The sequence below is a fragment of the Tamandua tetradactyla genome, chromosome 2, assembly GCF_023851605.1.
Source record: "Tamandua tetradactyla isolate mTamTet1 chromosome 2, mTamTet1.pri, whole genome shotgun sequence".
In the NCBI taxonomy this organism is placed as follows: Eukaryota; Metazoa; Chordata; class Mammalia; order Pilosa; family Myrmecophagidae; genus Tamandua; species Tamandua tetradactyla.
Genome location: NC_135328.1, coordinates 483,053 through 499,360, shown reverse-complemented (window position 1 = coordinate 499,360; position 16,308 = coordinate 483,053). Strand labels below are relative to the sequence as shown.

The 16,308-nt window shown below is 40.4% G+C and overlaps 1 protein-coding gene and 1 long non-coding RNA gene across 2 annotated transcripts; one reads left to right on the top strand and one right to left on the bottom strand.

Annotated features, from left to right (window-relative positions):
* The first annotated feature begins 5,567 nt into the window (after positions 1-5,567).
* Positions 5,568-8,590, top strand: LOC143658820 (uncharacterized). Its single transcript, XR_013163337.1, has 3 exons — positions 5,568-5,716; positions 5,993-6,112; positions 8,500-8,590. It is a non-coding gene; the product is annotated as an uncharacterized LOC143658820 (long non-coding RNA).
* Positions 8,591-12,981: 4,391 nt separating this feature from the next.
* LOC143655292 (olfactory receptor 4S2) lies at positions 12,982-13,908 on the bottom strand. Its single transcript, XM_077126687.1, has one exon. It carries the CDS (start codon positions 13,906-13,908, stop codon positions 12,982-12,984), a length of 927 nt encoding a protein of 308 aa, XP_076982802.1.
* Between the last annotated feature and the right edge of the window lie 2,400 nt (positions 13,909-16,308).

The window sequence follows — 16,308 nt, the reverse complement described above, 5'->3', positions numbered from 1 at the left end:
AGATGAATTCAAGTTTAGAGGTACCTAAATAAAAATACTATATATTTTTTTAAAAAAACACTATGTACAATTGAAGCATGAACAAGTTTTACAAAGTACTGTTTACACAGGCTGTGGAAAACATTTGCATAGGACATGAAATCAGTTTGAGAAAAATTTCTGAGCCTATACATTGAACAAGCACACAACAAATGTAGTGTTGAAGATACCACCTCTCCTTAGTACAGATGTGGTACATGAACAGCAAGTAGAGTTCAGGAATCCTCATCTTTCAGCCACCCCACCTGAGAGCAGGATGGCCAGTCATATGCTGGCGTACACAATGAATTTTCCAGAAATTTTCTGTTCCCTTAGACGGAATCCACATAAGTGCACAAACACAAAATAGCTATTTTCAAGACTCATGCTTGAAATGGTTTTTCAATAGAAATTGGCCATAGCATTATAATATTCAAGAAAGGGAAAGTTGACACACAGTCATAGGGTTTTCTAGAGGAGAAAAAAATGAAGACTTGTCAAAACAATTACGTAACTACTGCAATCCACAGGATGAAAAGGCAACTTAACATTTCATAAAACATTTTCATAAAACAGTGTTAATGGAAAATTTTAAGACACTTTCAACAGTGTGCACAGTAACTTTTAGTAGGATAAGCTGTGAGGAGGTTTGAAAATAAATTACTTAGTAAAAAAGTAAACCATCACAAAGCTGGGATCAGCACCCAGCACTGCTATTTAATAACTAAAGAAAGTTGAAAGCCGATCAAGTAAGTTTTTGAAGTTAAATAAGCATTTCCCTTTGAATTCAGTCCTAAGATAAAAACATAAATGCCTTAGAATCGCAAAACAGTTCTCTCACAAGTGTTTCATGAAACTCATTTTTCCTTAAAAAGCAAACAAAGGTTTATGAAAATACATCTTTTGCCTAGTGTAGTTATTGAGAAAGGTTCTCCTTCCCCTCTAGAGAAAGCAACCGGGGGTCAGATCTAAGCCCTATCCTGGTGCACACGTCGTGTGTCCACTCTGAGAACCTGAATACTGAATCTAAAGCATAGTATGTGTTCCTATCAGATCTTAAGTGTTTTCATGACTTCTGTGCTGTCCAAATTTCTGAGGCCAGTTGTCTGTTATATTTCCAATCAGCATGTTGCATTTGTTATATTTGACTTTTTTTTTTAATGCTAAGACTGCATAGGAAAAAAGTATCTCTGGTTTCTTCTCAAAACCCCTAGATGATTTAAAGAAAAATTTGAAAGAAATTCTATCACTTCCGTACTAATATTCTTTGCTATACTTCAGGTATATTGATAATAGATCAGAAATCTAAGCTTGCATTACAATTTTTGCAATGTATTAGTTTTCTATTGATGCATAACAAATTACCACAAACTTAATGGCTTAGTATTATTATTTTAATTCTCTTCTCTATATTAACATTCTATATCTTTTTCTGCTGTTTTGCTAGTTCTTTTCCTAAATCGATGCAAATGTACTAAGAAATGATGATCATACATCTATGTGATGATACTAAGAATTACTGAGTGCATGTGTAGAATGGAATGATTTATAAATGTTGTGTTAATTTCTTTTCTTTTTTTGATTAATAAAAAAAATTTTTTTTAAAAAATGACACCCACTTATTATCTCACAGTATTTTGAATGGACTTAACTGGTTTCTTTCATGGGCTGATACCCAGATGTGAGTGGGGATGAGCTCTTAGCTGTAGGTTCTAGGAAAGAATCACTTCCAGGATTAGATAGTTGTCAGAATTCAGTTCTGGGCATGTGTAGGACTGAGGTCCCTATTTTCTTTCTTGTTGTCAGCCAGAGACCCGTCCACTTCCTGGAGACCACTCTCCAGTTCTTGCATTTGGTCTTTCTAGACATAAAACAAGCAATGAGTTGTCAAATTCTTCTTGTACTTCATCACTCTCTGATTTCTCCTTTTGATAACAGGCAGAGCAAAAACTCTTCTTTTCACGCAATCTTTCAATTGAAGTACATTTTTAGATTGGGCTTGTGAACTTACTGTAACAGAAATAACCATTTAAGTTCATCAGAATCTCTAAATATGATGGCATTTCTGTTCAATAATACATATCAGAATCAATTATTTCATATGGAACACACTGATTATCCAACATCCTCTTCAGTCTGTGACAAATTTATTGCTTTCTTCCATTAGAACATGATAAGAGCCAGTGCTAGACAATGAAACAAGGAGCCTTGACAAAATGCAAATTATAAATTTAAACACTCAAAAATAACAGGTATTATAGATTTTAGAAGTTATCCTGGAATTTATACAAATCTTATCGGAAGTATAAAGCTACAGAGAGAGTCATATTTTCTATTGGTGGTGCTAAAACCAGAATCAGATACAGATGTTAGAACAATCTGGGGTTTGGTCCAACACTCATAACCACACAGCAAGCTGAGGTTAAAAGGGGTTTATTATAAAGGAGGGAGTGGGATGAGGAAGGGGGGAGGGGGAAGAGGAAAGGGGGGAGGGGGAAGAGGAAGGGGGAGGGGGAAGAGGAAGGGGGAGGGGGAAGTGGAAGGGGGAGGGGGAAGAGGGTAAAGGAACACTTTCCTCAAGAGCCTGAAGAAAATGTCCTCCTGCGTTGTGATGTTTCTCCTTTTATTCTCTGAAGTTTGCTGTCCCTGTTTGGTACTGAATTTTGCATTTGATGACTCATCTTATTGCCATGGGCTAGTGTTTTTGCTTTTTTCATTTTGTGCCTGTCCTGACCTGGGCTTCTTATTGATGGAACCATACCATGAGTCCTTCTTTGATGTGGTTTCTTGCCCCAGGCAGCATTTGGCAAGACACATCATGAGTTGTGGCAAGGAGGAGGGGAAAGCAAAGGGTCATGAGGCAGTAGGCCATGAGTTCTGGCTGCTGCTGCAGGGTGAGGAGGGGGTGGGGGCCTGAGTTTCATCTCCTGTGACCTGTCATTCCTGCCTTTTGTTTATTATAGATTTAAGGGAAGGAGACAAGGTGCCGTTTGCCATTCTTAACTAATTCCTGCTGGAGGGAGTTGGTGTTAGGGGTCTTCAGGGATGGAGGCAGGATTTTCAATGCAATGGTACTTCAATGCAATGGGTTGCTTCATCTGGTTCTTTACTTGTAAGTCTTTAGTAACCTAGCAGGTTGTTTCTGAAAGCGCTTAAGGGTAATATGTTATGAACTATTTTTTGAGTTAGTGAAATGACTGTGGTGTAAGAATTGATTAACAAGCTTATAGAACAAGGGTGCTAGGGTAAGTAAAATTTAAAAACTAAGTGGCCCTATAAGGGGAAGTAGGTAGGGGAGCCAATATCACATCCCACACCTTGAAGAGTCAGCATTGTGTTCCTGTAGCCTTGGCACCCAGTCCTCAAGTGTTTTTGCTGCATCTTGAACTACTCCTGATTTTTTTACATGGAAGCAGCATTCCTTGTGGAGGAATACCAGAGGCCACTCTTTTTGACCATTAGTAGGTTTAACCTGCACCTGTTTTGCAGTATTACTGCTACAAGTGAGTTAATTTGGTTTTGCACATTAATTAAAATGGCAGAAAATTTTTTCCTACTATCCTGGAGTTCTTTTGGGAGCATCTGTGATGTTACTATACCACTGTTACTATACCCAGCGCCTGCTAGAATGCCTAGAGCAGCTAAGCGAGGCAGAGGGATAGCATCTCATTTTGGTCTTAGGTTAATATTAAGGGGAATAGGGAAGGGCTGGTCAGTGGGAGCTATTGAGGTTCTGGATGACAGGTAGACCAGGGTATAAATTCCTGTCCACTTAGTAGGTAGACAAAACTTTTATAATTTTGCTAAAATAGACTAATAATCCAAGAAAACTTTGTTATTTTAACAGACAGAAAATTAAATTTTAATTTTGTATTAATATATTATTTGACAGTAAAGCTTTAAAGCATTTTTTGGATAAACCCATCAGATCTTCCCAACTTTGACCATAATTTTCCTTTCCACTAACATTTTACGACTTACTATATTCATTGATGTTTTGTCTACTTTTTCCTCATTCTGTAACAACCATTTATCTTAAGACAAAGCTATCCTTTTTTTCCTTTTAATAGAATCATGTCCTTTAATATTCTTTATAGTTAAGTTTTTAATCAAACATCTCATCATGTACAATGACCATTAAACTCAAACATGTCAGAATAATGTCAAATATTTATAACATGTTAGTGAATCATTTTTGAAACAGTAATTTTGCATTTTTTTCCCAAGAATTTGAGATCTGGGTTGGGTGAAGATTGTGGCTGAGGGTAAGCAGCAGGACTGCAGGTGGCATGAGCTTTAGCTTTATGTAAGGGGAGTGCAAGCACCGCCTTTAGTTTGGCTAGAATGCCTTATTTTAAGAGTGGGACTGGGTATGTAGGCACTATTAAGAATGAGTGGAAAAAGGAAGGGCTTTAAGAGTGCAGGCTATGGGTGAGGTTTGTAGAGGGCATATGCTTTTCCCATTAATTTTAACTGTAGACATGAAGGAAGGGGTTAGAGCTCCTGAAAACTCAGGTAAGACTGAAAATGTGGCTCCTGTGTTAACCATAGAAAAGACTGACTTACCTGCCATGAGGATGGTTACCCTGGGTTCCGTCTTGGAGATGGGAAGATTGGGGCTGAGGAGCCTGGGCCCCTCAGTCTTCCATAGTTGGGCTGAGGGGGTCTGAGACCTCAAATCCCAAGGAATGGCCACTCGCCAAGGATGGCTGCCTATTCCTGCAGTGAGAGCTGAAGGACAGTCAGCTTTCCAGTGTCCTGTCTATGGCAAAGAGGGCAAGGCCCTGGAGGTGGCTTGGGATTAGGCAAGCTCTTGTCCAGTGTCCTTCCTGGCAACAGTGAAAGCAGGGACCCGAGGGTGGCTTAGTTCCCGGTTTGCTTCCATCTCACTGGGCATGGCTGGGTCCTCATAGGGCGTTGCCAATAACAAATCCTCAGCATCTTCATGCTTCTGCCTGAGTTTTCCTGAGTTGAGTTTTTAGTTTCCCTTCCCTCCTGTCTATTGTTGAAAACCCAGAAAACAGCCAGATGAGTTCATCCTGTGGTGTTTGGGGTGCCTGCTTCAACTTCTGAAGTTTTTTTACGTGTGTCTGGAGCAGGCTGTGTAATGAAGTGTGTGTAGGGAAAGGTGCCCTTTAGGTGAGGCTGGATCTAGGGCATATATTTGAGAATTGAATCTATTAGGTGGCTCATAAAAGCTGTGGGATTCTCATTGGATCCTTGGGAGAGTTCTAAAAGTTTGTCATAATTGACTGCCTTAAATCCTGATTTTTTCATTCCCTCTAAAAGACAAGTGAGAAAGTAGCACAATTTGAGTAAATCAGGGGAGTTGGATTGGTAATTCCAATTCGGGGTGATGGGGGAACTGCAGCGGAGCCCTGTGAGTAAATTTGGGGGTCAGTGGAGAAAAGCTGGTCTGTGGGAGCAGTGGCTGCTCCCAAATGCATTTTATTTTCTTTGGGAGTGGCAGAGGAAGTAAGGATCACAATGCCTCTTGACAGGTGAGATCACAGGTTTGAGTTTGACATTTGAGCTCTTCACCGTATTAGTAGGGTCTGTAGAGGAGCTTAAAGGTCGCCTGATTGGCGATGGATCAGAGAGAGAAAAGGGCACATGCGCCCTGGCTATGCCGTCACTTCCTGCTACTTCCTCAAGAGGAAAAATAGCAGCAGAGAGAGAGGAGACTGAGGATGAGGAGGTGGGGAGCTCGGCACTAAGGGGAGTAGAGGGGACGGGGTCGGGACTGGCCAGCATGACTGGGTTTGGGGTGGAGAGCAGGGGGAGGGCGAGGAGGAGTGGAGGGCTGGGGGAGGGGGAAGGTGATGGAAGAGGTGCAGAGCTGGGGGAGGTCATTGGGAGGGGGTGGTCGACCAGGGCAAAGGGGTCGGTGGGAGGGGGAGAAGAGGGGAAGGGGTAGGGAGGTTTGGCTTTTCCGAAGAGGGAGAAGGAGTGAGCGGTTTTGGTTTTCATCCAGGAGGAGTATGTGGTGTGTAGTTAGAGAAGAGCAAAGCGAGGGCTCAGCACACCGTGTCCGGAGGGCTTGGGCATAGGCTACCTCGTCCCACTTTGCAGATCGCCACAGGAAATTATCAAGGTTAGTAAGAATTTTAAGATCAAATGGACCATTTTCAGGCCAATGATTTTGGTTGTCCAAAGGGTACTTGGGCCAAGCCACCGTTAAAGTAAAAGTTTTTGTTTGATGCTGCCTTGCAGATACGGGTTTTGTAGGTGGTATAAAGGACAGCCCAAAGGAGTATCTTTAGGGGGTCTACATCGTGTTAGACCAGGGAAGAGAGCGAGCGAGGAAGCGGGAAAGAACAAGAACACTCAGTAGGGATATTCTTTGCGGTCTCAGTTCAGGGGAGTGGGCCGGGCCTCTGAAGAAGAGAGGCAGGTCCCCACGTCTGCGTGACAGAGAAGGGGAGTCTCCGAATGGAGGCCGGTGCCCCTAGAACCCGTCAGGGCTCGGAGCAGAGCGATAACTTGCGGAGGTTCCGACTAAGCACGTAGACTTGTGAGCGGAGGGCTATGACCGGCCATCCCAGATGGGCGGGGTGCTCCGGTCCAGCTGGGGGTGGGGCCCCTGGACACCGTGAGGTGGGGCTCCTGGGACCCAAAACGGGAGCTCCACGCTGCGTACGCCTGAGCCCAAACCACCACGGAGCCTGCCGAGACGTCCGGTGAGAGCGTTCCAGCAGACCCCGGGTCCGGTCTCACCTTAGAGGCAGAGAGGACCGGTGTTGGTGTGGGCGTGGGGAAGTGAAAGGAGGGATGCTCAAGCTACAGTGGAGACAGTGAGGACATAACCGGTTTTCGGCACCAAATGTTAGAACAAATTGGCATTCAGTCTAACACTCATAACCACACAGGGAGCTGAGGTTAAAAGGGGTTTATTATAAAGGAGAGAGGGGGTGGAGGAAAGGGGGAGGGTGAAAAGGAAAAGGGAGAGGGGGAGAGAAAAGGGGGGAAGGGGTAATGGGGAAGAAGAAAGGGGGAGGGGAGAAAAGAAGAAGGATGAAGGGGGAAGAGGGTAAAGGAACACTTTCTTCAAAAGCCTGAAGAAAATGTCCTCCCACGTTGTGATGTGTTTCTCCTTTTCTACTCCAAAGTTTACTGTCCCTGTTCGGTACTGAATTTTGTATTTGGCAACTCATCTGATTGATATTGGTTAATATTTTTGCATCTTTCATTTTGTGCCTGTCCTGATCTGTTTGCTCCTTATTGATAGAGCCATACCAAGAGTCCTTTGATGTGGTTTCTTGTCCCAGGCAGCGTGTGGCAAGTGGCCTCAGAGTTGTGGCAAGGAGGAGGGGAAAGGAAAGGGTCACAGGTCTGTGTACCATACGTTTCGGCTGTTGCTGCAGGGTGAGGAGGGTGCGGGGGCCAGACTTTCATCCCTTGTGACCTGTCAATAGATGTAAAAAGAGATGCAGGTTTTGGTATAAATGTATACAAAGATAAGCATAAATATCTGCATTAGTCAGAGTTCTCTAGAGAAACAGAACCAACAGGCAATATCTGTAAATATGAGATTTATAAAGGTGTCTCATGCAACCATGGGAATGGAAGGTTTAAAATCCATAGGGCAGGCTGTGAAGCTGGCGGTTCCAATGAGGGACCTGGATGAACTCCACAGGAGAGGCTTGCTGACTGAAGAAGCAGTGAAAAAGTCTCTCTTCTTCCTTAAAAGTCCTCACCTGATTGGATTATCTCATTGGTGGGAGACACACCTTCATTTATTGCAGATGTAATCAGCCACAGATGTAGTCAACTGACTGAGGATTTAATACAGGAGCCTTCTGGTTTATCAACCAGCCACAAACTATTTTTGCAGCAATGGTCAGGCCAGTGGTAGTCTGATCAGACAACTGGCCATCATTACTTGGCCAAGTTGACACCAGGCCCTAACCATCACAATATCTTTATACAGATATGAATGTTTCTTCTTCTTTGGCTCTCCTTGTTGAGGGGTGGGAGGGCAGGAACATGCCTAGGGTATACCGATTATGTATACGTTTAGTAACTTAATTGAAAAAACATTGTGTTAACAACCCAAGAACACGTTATATAAAAGTTGATTGAGTTGCAAAACTTGATTGTGGCTTCGATTTTACTTTATTTCATTTCATTCATTTTGTAAGGTATTTTTAAAGTTATATTAAAATTAATGAGATTTTAATTAACTTTAATTATGTAAGTAATATTGAAATATTATGCAAAGATATATTTTAGTGATTTATTCATGTTATATGTCAAATAGATCTTACATTTAAATTTCTGCCTTGTTTTCCAACATAAGAACCTATCCATGCTATTTACATTCTATTATTATTAGGTATTTATATCATCTCTATTTTTCAAATTTGAATAAGCCTGCAATGACAGCCTTTTTAAATGCTTTCTGGGTGGTTTCACTAGATAACATGCTGATTCCCTAACCCATCATCAAAATTTTGATGCTTTTTAATTATATTTTCACAGGATGTCTCTCATAGAAGAACTCAAAGGCACTTCTAGATTTGGAGGTTTCCATTATTACAAAAAAAAAAAAACAATGTCAAAGAAAAGCTACTAATCTTGTGTATTTTAACACTTTACATTAAACAAATTGTGCTTCCAAATAGCACAATTCAATACAATTATACTATTCACAGTATAATTATGAAAATTATGAATATCTGCATACTATAATTAACTCTGCATCCTATGAGTGGTATATTCCAATAATTAGAATTTTCAAGTTAGATGGTGGATATCTTCTTTCAATCCTATAAATGTACTTTTATACTGTATTTATAGCCTCATTTTAGGTGTATTCTTGAGTATACAATTGATGCTGTTTGTAAATGTGCAGCCTGGAAAATATCTCTCCTCCTCCTCCTCATGACAGGCCTTGAACTTGAGAAGGTGCCTAGCTGAAGAGATAGACATTTCTGGGTATGCTTTCTCAATCCATACTGCCCACCAAACCAATGGCTTCTTTTGAGGTTTTCTTTTACCGTTCAAACTCTGTAAAACTACTGTCCCTCCATCAGGCAGCCCCCACACAAGGTAGATGTGAATATCGGACTAAGAAACTACTTGGACTGACTGAAACCAGGGCATAGGTCAGGGTCACCTTTGGCCTCTGAAGGGTTTCTTCCATCTATGCAAGGAACATCAAGCCATGTTTACTGGAGGGACCTCTGAGAGCTTCCAGTGTCATCCACTCACAACACACTGAGGGACAGAACTGAGGCCCAGAATGTGGGTAAAAGTTCACCAAGCTTGCAAGTGTGAGAGAACCAAAACTGAAATTTTCTAGTGCTCTTCCATCTACATCACAGCAGCCACTAAACAAATGAATTCTGCACATTTGCTGTATTATCCCATGTGCAACAGGAGGAAAAGTTTTAAGGGCAGGACTCCATTTAGTTGTAAGTGATGAACATTTCAGCAGTGGATTTCCTTCCTAAAATTCAATTTGTATACAGTTTGAAAAACTAGGGCACTGAGAATCTGAAAGGGAGGCGCACAAAAGATGAAGTGAATTGAAAATGAGACAAGGAAGATAATAGCAGATCAAGTCAGAGTCAAGTTTTGACGTTGGTCTTATGGCGATTAACTCCTGGCGAGATTAATTCATGAAGGCAAAGAGAAGTGGAAATGTCTATCGGATGCGTAAGTGTTTAATTTTGATGTTTATTTTTAAAAGCCTGTTGTTGATGAATATGTAGGCCGTGCTTTCCAGTAATGAATTAAATTAACTGATTGTGAAAAATTCCTTATTTGAATTCTCTAAAAGGAGACAGGTCTCTCAGGAGTCTGTTTGAACATGGCTTGTGTTTCTCACTCTTTTCCTATAATTTATCGACAAAGGAGGGGTGAAAGGAATCTTCCCAAGCATGGTTCATGCTATGGTGAGCTCTTCCTGTATGTCATTCATAGAGGGACTAGTGGAAGAGTGGCTGACTGCACAGTTAGAGATGGAGTTTGGCCTTTATGTATATTGTAAAAGTGATGTGCTGTCCTTAATTTCCACTCTCTCAATTGACATTTTTTCACTGTTCCTTGAAAACTACGTAACACTAAATAAATGGAAGGTTTTTAAGTTCCAGAACATCTTTCAAACTCCCCATTTCCACAATTTGACCATGCAATGCTGTATAACAAGGCATTCCAAAACTCACAACTTATTCAACAGGCATTTCATTCTTGCTTATATGTCTATGGATTAGTGGGAGGCATCTAATCCAGGCTGTACTTGGCTGGGCTTACTTCCAGGCTTCTGGTTGGATCCAGGTATATTCCACATAACTCACATTATTCTTGTGCATCAAAGAGAAGTTTTATCTTATGCTTTGCAGGTCGTATTGTGCTCAAAGCAAGTCACTGTGGAAGAACTGGACACTCAGAACTCTGATAAAATGAAGCATGCCCACTACAAAAAGTGTTAATTTCTGGAGACACTGACGTGTGAGAAATATTTTAATCTCCTGGATATGTTTAAATGGATAAAAGTGAAGGCAGATGGAGGAATATCAAAGCTATCTTTACATATGCAATTAAGCATTGCATAGAAATGTGTTTAAACTATTTTATGTACCAGAGTACAGAGGTTTAACTACCAGCTAGAGATGGGGTGGGGGGGATATTTTAATTGTTTTGCAATTCAATGTTTCATTGTTTTGCAATACATTTCTTCAGCTGGAAAAGTAGTAGTGCCATTTATTTTTATCAGGGAGGATATCTGTTTCATAAACCCACGTCCCCTATCTTGTGGCAATAAAGGTTAGGAAACTAAACAACTGTAGCCAACATTGTAATCAGACATCTACGGAATAAATTGCTGTTGTATGAGACTTGGCCCCACTGAGACTGGATAGAGTATGATTTCTCATTTTACTTGGTCATCTCCTTCCAAAGAGCCAAGAGGAGACTCTAAGCAACTCTGATCAGGATTGATGCAGAAACTTCTGTGAGTAGAAATAAGTTCATACAGTCACCAGTGGACACTAGAGTTCTATTTCATATGTTTCCCTTCCGAGTTTTTTTCCCCATTCCCAGCTTTTAAGAGTCATGCATATGTCAACTTTTTCCTGCTTAGGGACCTCAGACCCACCATATCACTAATATTATCCCATTATATTCAAATATGCAAAGTTAAGGCAATTGGGATAGAGTGTTGTGGGGAAATTATCCCATGAATAACATATATTTATTTCAGTTTTTAAAATCAGTTCAATTTTTGCTCTCTTGGTGTTGGCAGGCAGAGCAAATGGAAGTACGTGTCCAAAGTAATGATCTTTGGATTCCACTGGTCACAGGCCACTTAAGCTCTAATAACAACAAATATCTAGTTCCAGTGTTTCCAAATTCAAATTTTTTGAGCAGTGACTTTTGGCTACATAAAAATTACTATTGGTGATTTAAAAACATATAGATTTTTTATGTGCTTCTCAACCCTAGTCTTCTGAATCAGAATCCTTCAGACTAGGATCTGTTACCTGTTCAAAAATCTCCCCAGGTCATTCCAATTGTTGGCCATGCCTAAGAAGAACTACTAATGAAGTCTCTATGTGAAAATTAAGGATGTGGAGGCCCATAGGCACCAGTGAGACTATGTCCATGCTGAGAAAATTGCCGTGAATTTGTGTCATCTTGGGGCAAAAGATCATGATTTCTCAGTTATTCCTTCAAAACAAGACGTCTTGCTCCTTTTGATCTTTGCCATCTTTAATTCTGTTGTTGCAGCATGTCATCAAGCTTTTCTTATGCCTTAATTACATGTAGCCCTTAAATTCTGTAATGTTTGCGCACACACACGCACACACACCCACACACACAAATGCATGCACACATGCACACACACACAATCATAAATGTGCACAGTATCTGGATAATATGACTAATGGATAAGGCAGTGAGACAATGGTGGAGGGGCCTCAGAAATATATTCATCTGCTACAAGAAAAAGGCCCAGGTTGTGTCTCATGGGCAGGGAAAAACCTTTCTCTGAGCCAAGTATCAGTTCACGTGAGAAAGGCACATGCTTGTTCCTCCAGAATCAGTCTCTCTGGAATTGACAGATGAAAATTCTGTTTAGGTCAATCAAGAAAGCAGTGAGAAATGGCTTACTGTATGCATTAAAGTAGTTTGGTTCAATTATTGGTGGAAGTATAGTTTCTCAATCAAACATTACAGCAAATTGCATTTCACTCTATCTATTTGAGTCTCAGTCACCAATTCTTCACAGGTCACTGTTTTTATTCTGTTTCTTCAATTTTCCCTCTTAGTTGCTGTGATGATTTGAAACTTTAAGTGTCCCCCAAAAGTAATTTCTTAAAGTTAATCCACCTCTGGGTGTAGACCAATTTTTGTATGATCTTTTGATGGTTAGGATCTTAACTTAAGATGTGACCCACCTAACAAATTTGGGTCTTAATCTACCTACTGGGGTCATTTATCAGAGAATGAAATTCAGAAGACAGAGAAAGGGACTGAAACAAGAAGTTGAAAGCAATATACAGTGGAAGAGAAGGGAGAGATTAGCAGACAGTGGCAGCCTTGCCATATGCAGAGGAGTTCAGAATTGGTGGCAGCTGGCCACTGGCTAGAAACCATTCCTTATGATGCCTTGATTTGGACATTATTTTTTTTGGACATTATTAAGAGGCTCAAAACTGCAATAAATTCCCACTGTTAATAATAACTCATTTTTATGGAATCTGCATTCAGCAGTCAAGCAAACTAAAATGGTTACTTTGTATTACTAGGGATTGCTAGCTACAGAGAACAGGTAAAGATTAGAGTCCAGGTAGCAGAAGCACTACTTATTTCTGTAAAATGTGGTATTATTAATTTTTTCCACCCCAAAACTCTGTAAGGTTTGTATTATTGTCTTCATTGTGCAAATGGGTTAACCAAGGCTAAGAAAATTTAAGGTCATCGAGCTGAAAGTATCCTTACTTCCAACTATTTCTATTAGCCTCTCAAGAAAACCTTTCTGCCCCACAGTTTTTTCATTGCATTTTTTACTTCTGCATTTCTCAGTGTGTAAATCAGGGGATTTAGCATGGGCGTGATTATGGTGTAAAAGACAGCCACCATCTTGTCCTCTGAAAAGGTAGTGTCAGGGCGCATGTACATGAAAGTACAGGGACCAAAAAAGATGATAACCACACAAATGTGGGAGCCACAGGTAGACAGAGCTTTGCGCCTGCCATCTGCTGACTGTTTTCTCAGGGATATCAGGATGATTGTGTAAGAGATGAGCAAGATAACAAAGCTACCCAGAGCGATGGTCCCACTGTTAGCTGTCACGACAACACCAACAACATATGTGTCTGTGCAGGCAAGTTTCAGCACAGGGTGGACATCACAAAAGTAGTGGTCAATCTCATTGGGTCCACAAAAGGGCATCTGGACCACCAGAGCTACCTGGATAATGGAGTGTATGAACCCACCCACCCAGGTCCCCAGCAACATGATGTTGCATCTGTCCCGGTCCATGATGGTCATATAGTGCAGAGGTTTGCAGATGGCCACATAACGATCATAGGCCATTACAGTAAGAATGAAGATCTCAGTACAACCAAAGAAATGTACCCCAAAGAGTTGCAGCATACACCCCACATAGGAGATAGCTTTAGTCTTGGCTAATAGGTCAGCTATCATCTTGGGAGCTGTCACTGAAGAGTAACAAATGTCCACAAAAGACAAATAGTTGAGAAAAAAATACATGGGAGACTTGAAAAGGTTGCCAGTGCAGACTGTGAGCATGATGAGGAGGTTTCCCAGAAGAATGACAGTGTAGAAGAAAGAAAACACCACGAAACAAACTTTTGCAACCTCTGGGCTCTGAGAAAGGCCCCAGAAAATGAACTCAGTTACATTGTTTATTTTTCCCATGGAAATAATCCAGCAGGGAAAATTCCCAAGTGACAATTAATTTACCTGAAAGAAAAACATGAAAGGACCAAGAGCATTATTTCTCATGCAGAAAACAAAGACATTCAGAGCAGTTGATAATGGAAGATAGGTCCTTGCTGCTGCTTGGTACAAATATTGAAAGGATTTGAAGTGCAAATATTCTGGTCATCTTGTCTCCACACAAAAGGCAATTTTTTCACCTCACCTGAGGAAAGAAAGTCCAGAGGGAGAAAGTGAACCCTCTTAGTCACTCACCTCCGTCGACAATTTTTCCTTAACATTTATTTAGTTTGTAATTTTCATATGACTGTCAACCTAATTCTGAAACAAACGTATGCTTGGGGGTTTGGTAATATTTCTCTATCTGGAAAACTTCGCCTCTTGTTTGACACAGAAATATATGCCCCCATTTTCCCTTCTGAACAGCCATGCCTTAGCAGTGCATGTACCATCACTTGGTGCCTCATCATTGAGGACCAAGGAGCTGAGATGTGAGACTTCTGCAGGTTCTCCTACTTGTGAAACTCAGATCTCTGGGTCCATCTAATTATGCTCTCTGATTTGATCTCAAACTTTTTACTGTAGGAAAGTACTATAGCACAGTGAAAAGAGAATGAAAATTATGCAAACCAAAATTATACAAACGAATAACTGGGCTGTGATATTGGTTGTATAATTTAAATTCATGGTACTTCTGTGTCCCCATTTGTTAAACAGAAGAATTTTTATTTCACTATCATCTCTAATGTTTTAAGAGATTTTAATACCATGATGTTAAATCATTGTCAGCATGTAATAGTCATATAATTCTTAACACTCTGTAGAGATAAGATTATGTCAAGAAATAAACAAAAACAGCTGGAGAGAAAGCAAAATCTATTTGATTTGAAATGTGGGTAAGTGAAACCTCCAGTAGTTTCTCCGTCTTTAAGTGTGGCGTGATTGAGGACTCCCCAGCTTTACTTTGTTTTGGTCTTTCAATTGTTTGTCTCTTGACTTAAAGAAAGAAGTGAGAATCCTATCATTTAACTTCACCACTCCTTCACTCCTGTTTCTAACCCTTCTAGTTTTGTGCTATCTTTTATTAATTTTCTCAGTTTGGATGAATTAAATCTCTGCAAGTGGTCATCTCTGAGACCTGATATAAATGGGTTCAGAAAATCCACAGGTGGCATTTCAGGTACACTTGGTGGTGTCCCTCGAGTGTCTGGGTGGAAATAGTTTGTGGGATAGCTTTGGTCAAAGGCAATTTCATGGTGATTCCTCAAATCAACCATAGATGTAAATGATTCCTCTAATTTTAGAATAAGCTATGGTTACACAGTATGTTGGAAAATCATTGGGAACTTTATTCATTCATGGGCACATCTCTGTAGTATCCCTATCGGATGTCATGCTTACAGCTGTTACTGAGCTCTGTGCACTCAGCTACCTCTTTGCAGCAACCCTGTGCCTGCAGCTTCCAGCTGTGAGGAATCTGTGGCTGTGCGTCCTCAGGTCTATAAATTAAAGTGGCTGGAGCTACCGGTGTGGCTTCTATAATGTAATGCAAGATAGTAATAACTGTAATGATAACATAATGATAATTCATATTTAGAGCTCAAGGACATCCTTCTGCTTTTGCATGCTGAATCTTTTTTGGTTTTCTCTTCTGAATTAAATTAAAATACCAATAAGAGTGAGCTTTATTTTAAGGGAGCTCAAATCATAGCCACTTGACAACTGTAAATTCTGTTTGAATTTCATGGTCCAGTAACCTGGTCTTGGTGAACTTGTGAATTGTGACACCATTGTCCACACCGCAAGGTGCCAGAGCAGCTCTGTGTCCTCCTTGAATCAGGATCCAACTCAGATGACCCCTTCCTCCCCTTTCTGGCTTCGCAGATGTGGAGCTGCCTCACTTCCCTGTGAAATGATGAAGCTGTTGATTGCATTGTCTCATCCACATGCAGCTTATTCTATCTCATAGCCATGAACAGATACACTTTATTATCTCCTTAGCATCCTCTTAATAATTTTACTCTCCCCTCACTTCTGAGAATAGTTTCTTGCACATATATTCCACATGCTCAAAATATTAGAGCAACTAGAAGGAAATACCTGAAAGTGTGGAATTATAACACATACCATCCTTTGGTATCTGTTTCTTTAACTATTTGTGATAACGATCTTTGAAATCTGTCACTTTTCAGCATATATGTTACACTTTGCAATAAAAAATTTAAAAAAATAACAGTAGGTATAATTCCTGCAGTCAAAGTAAAAGAATAATGTACAAAACAAAACAAACAAAATGTCTATATCTATCTATCTATCTATCTGTCTATCTATCTATCTATCATCTATCTATCTTTATCTATCTATCTATCTATCTAGATA

Bases quoted from the DNA above. Each gene is read 5' to 3' on its own strand.
- LOC143655292 (XM_077126687.1), bottom strand. From the start codon at position 13,908: ATGGGAAAAATAAACAATGTAACTGAGTTCATTTTCTGGGGCCTTTCT.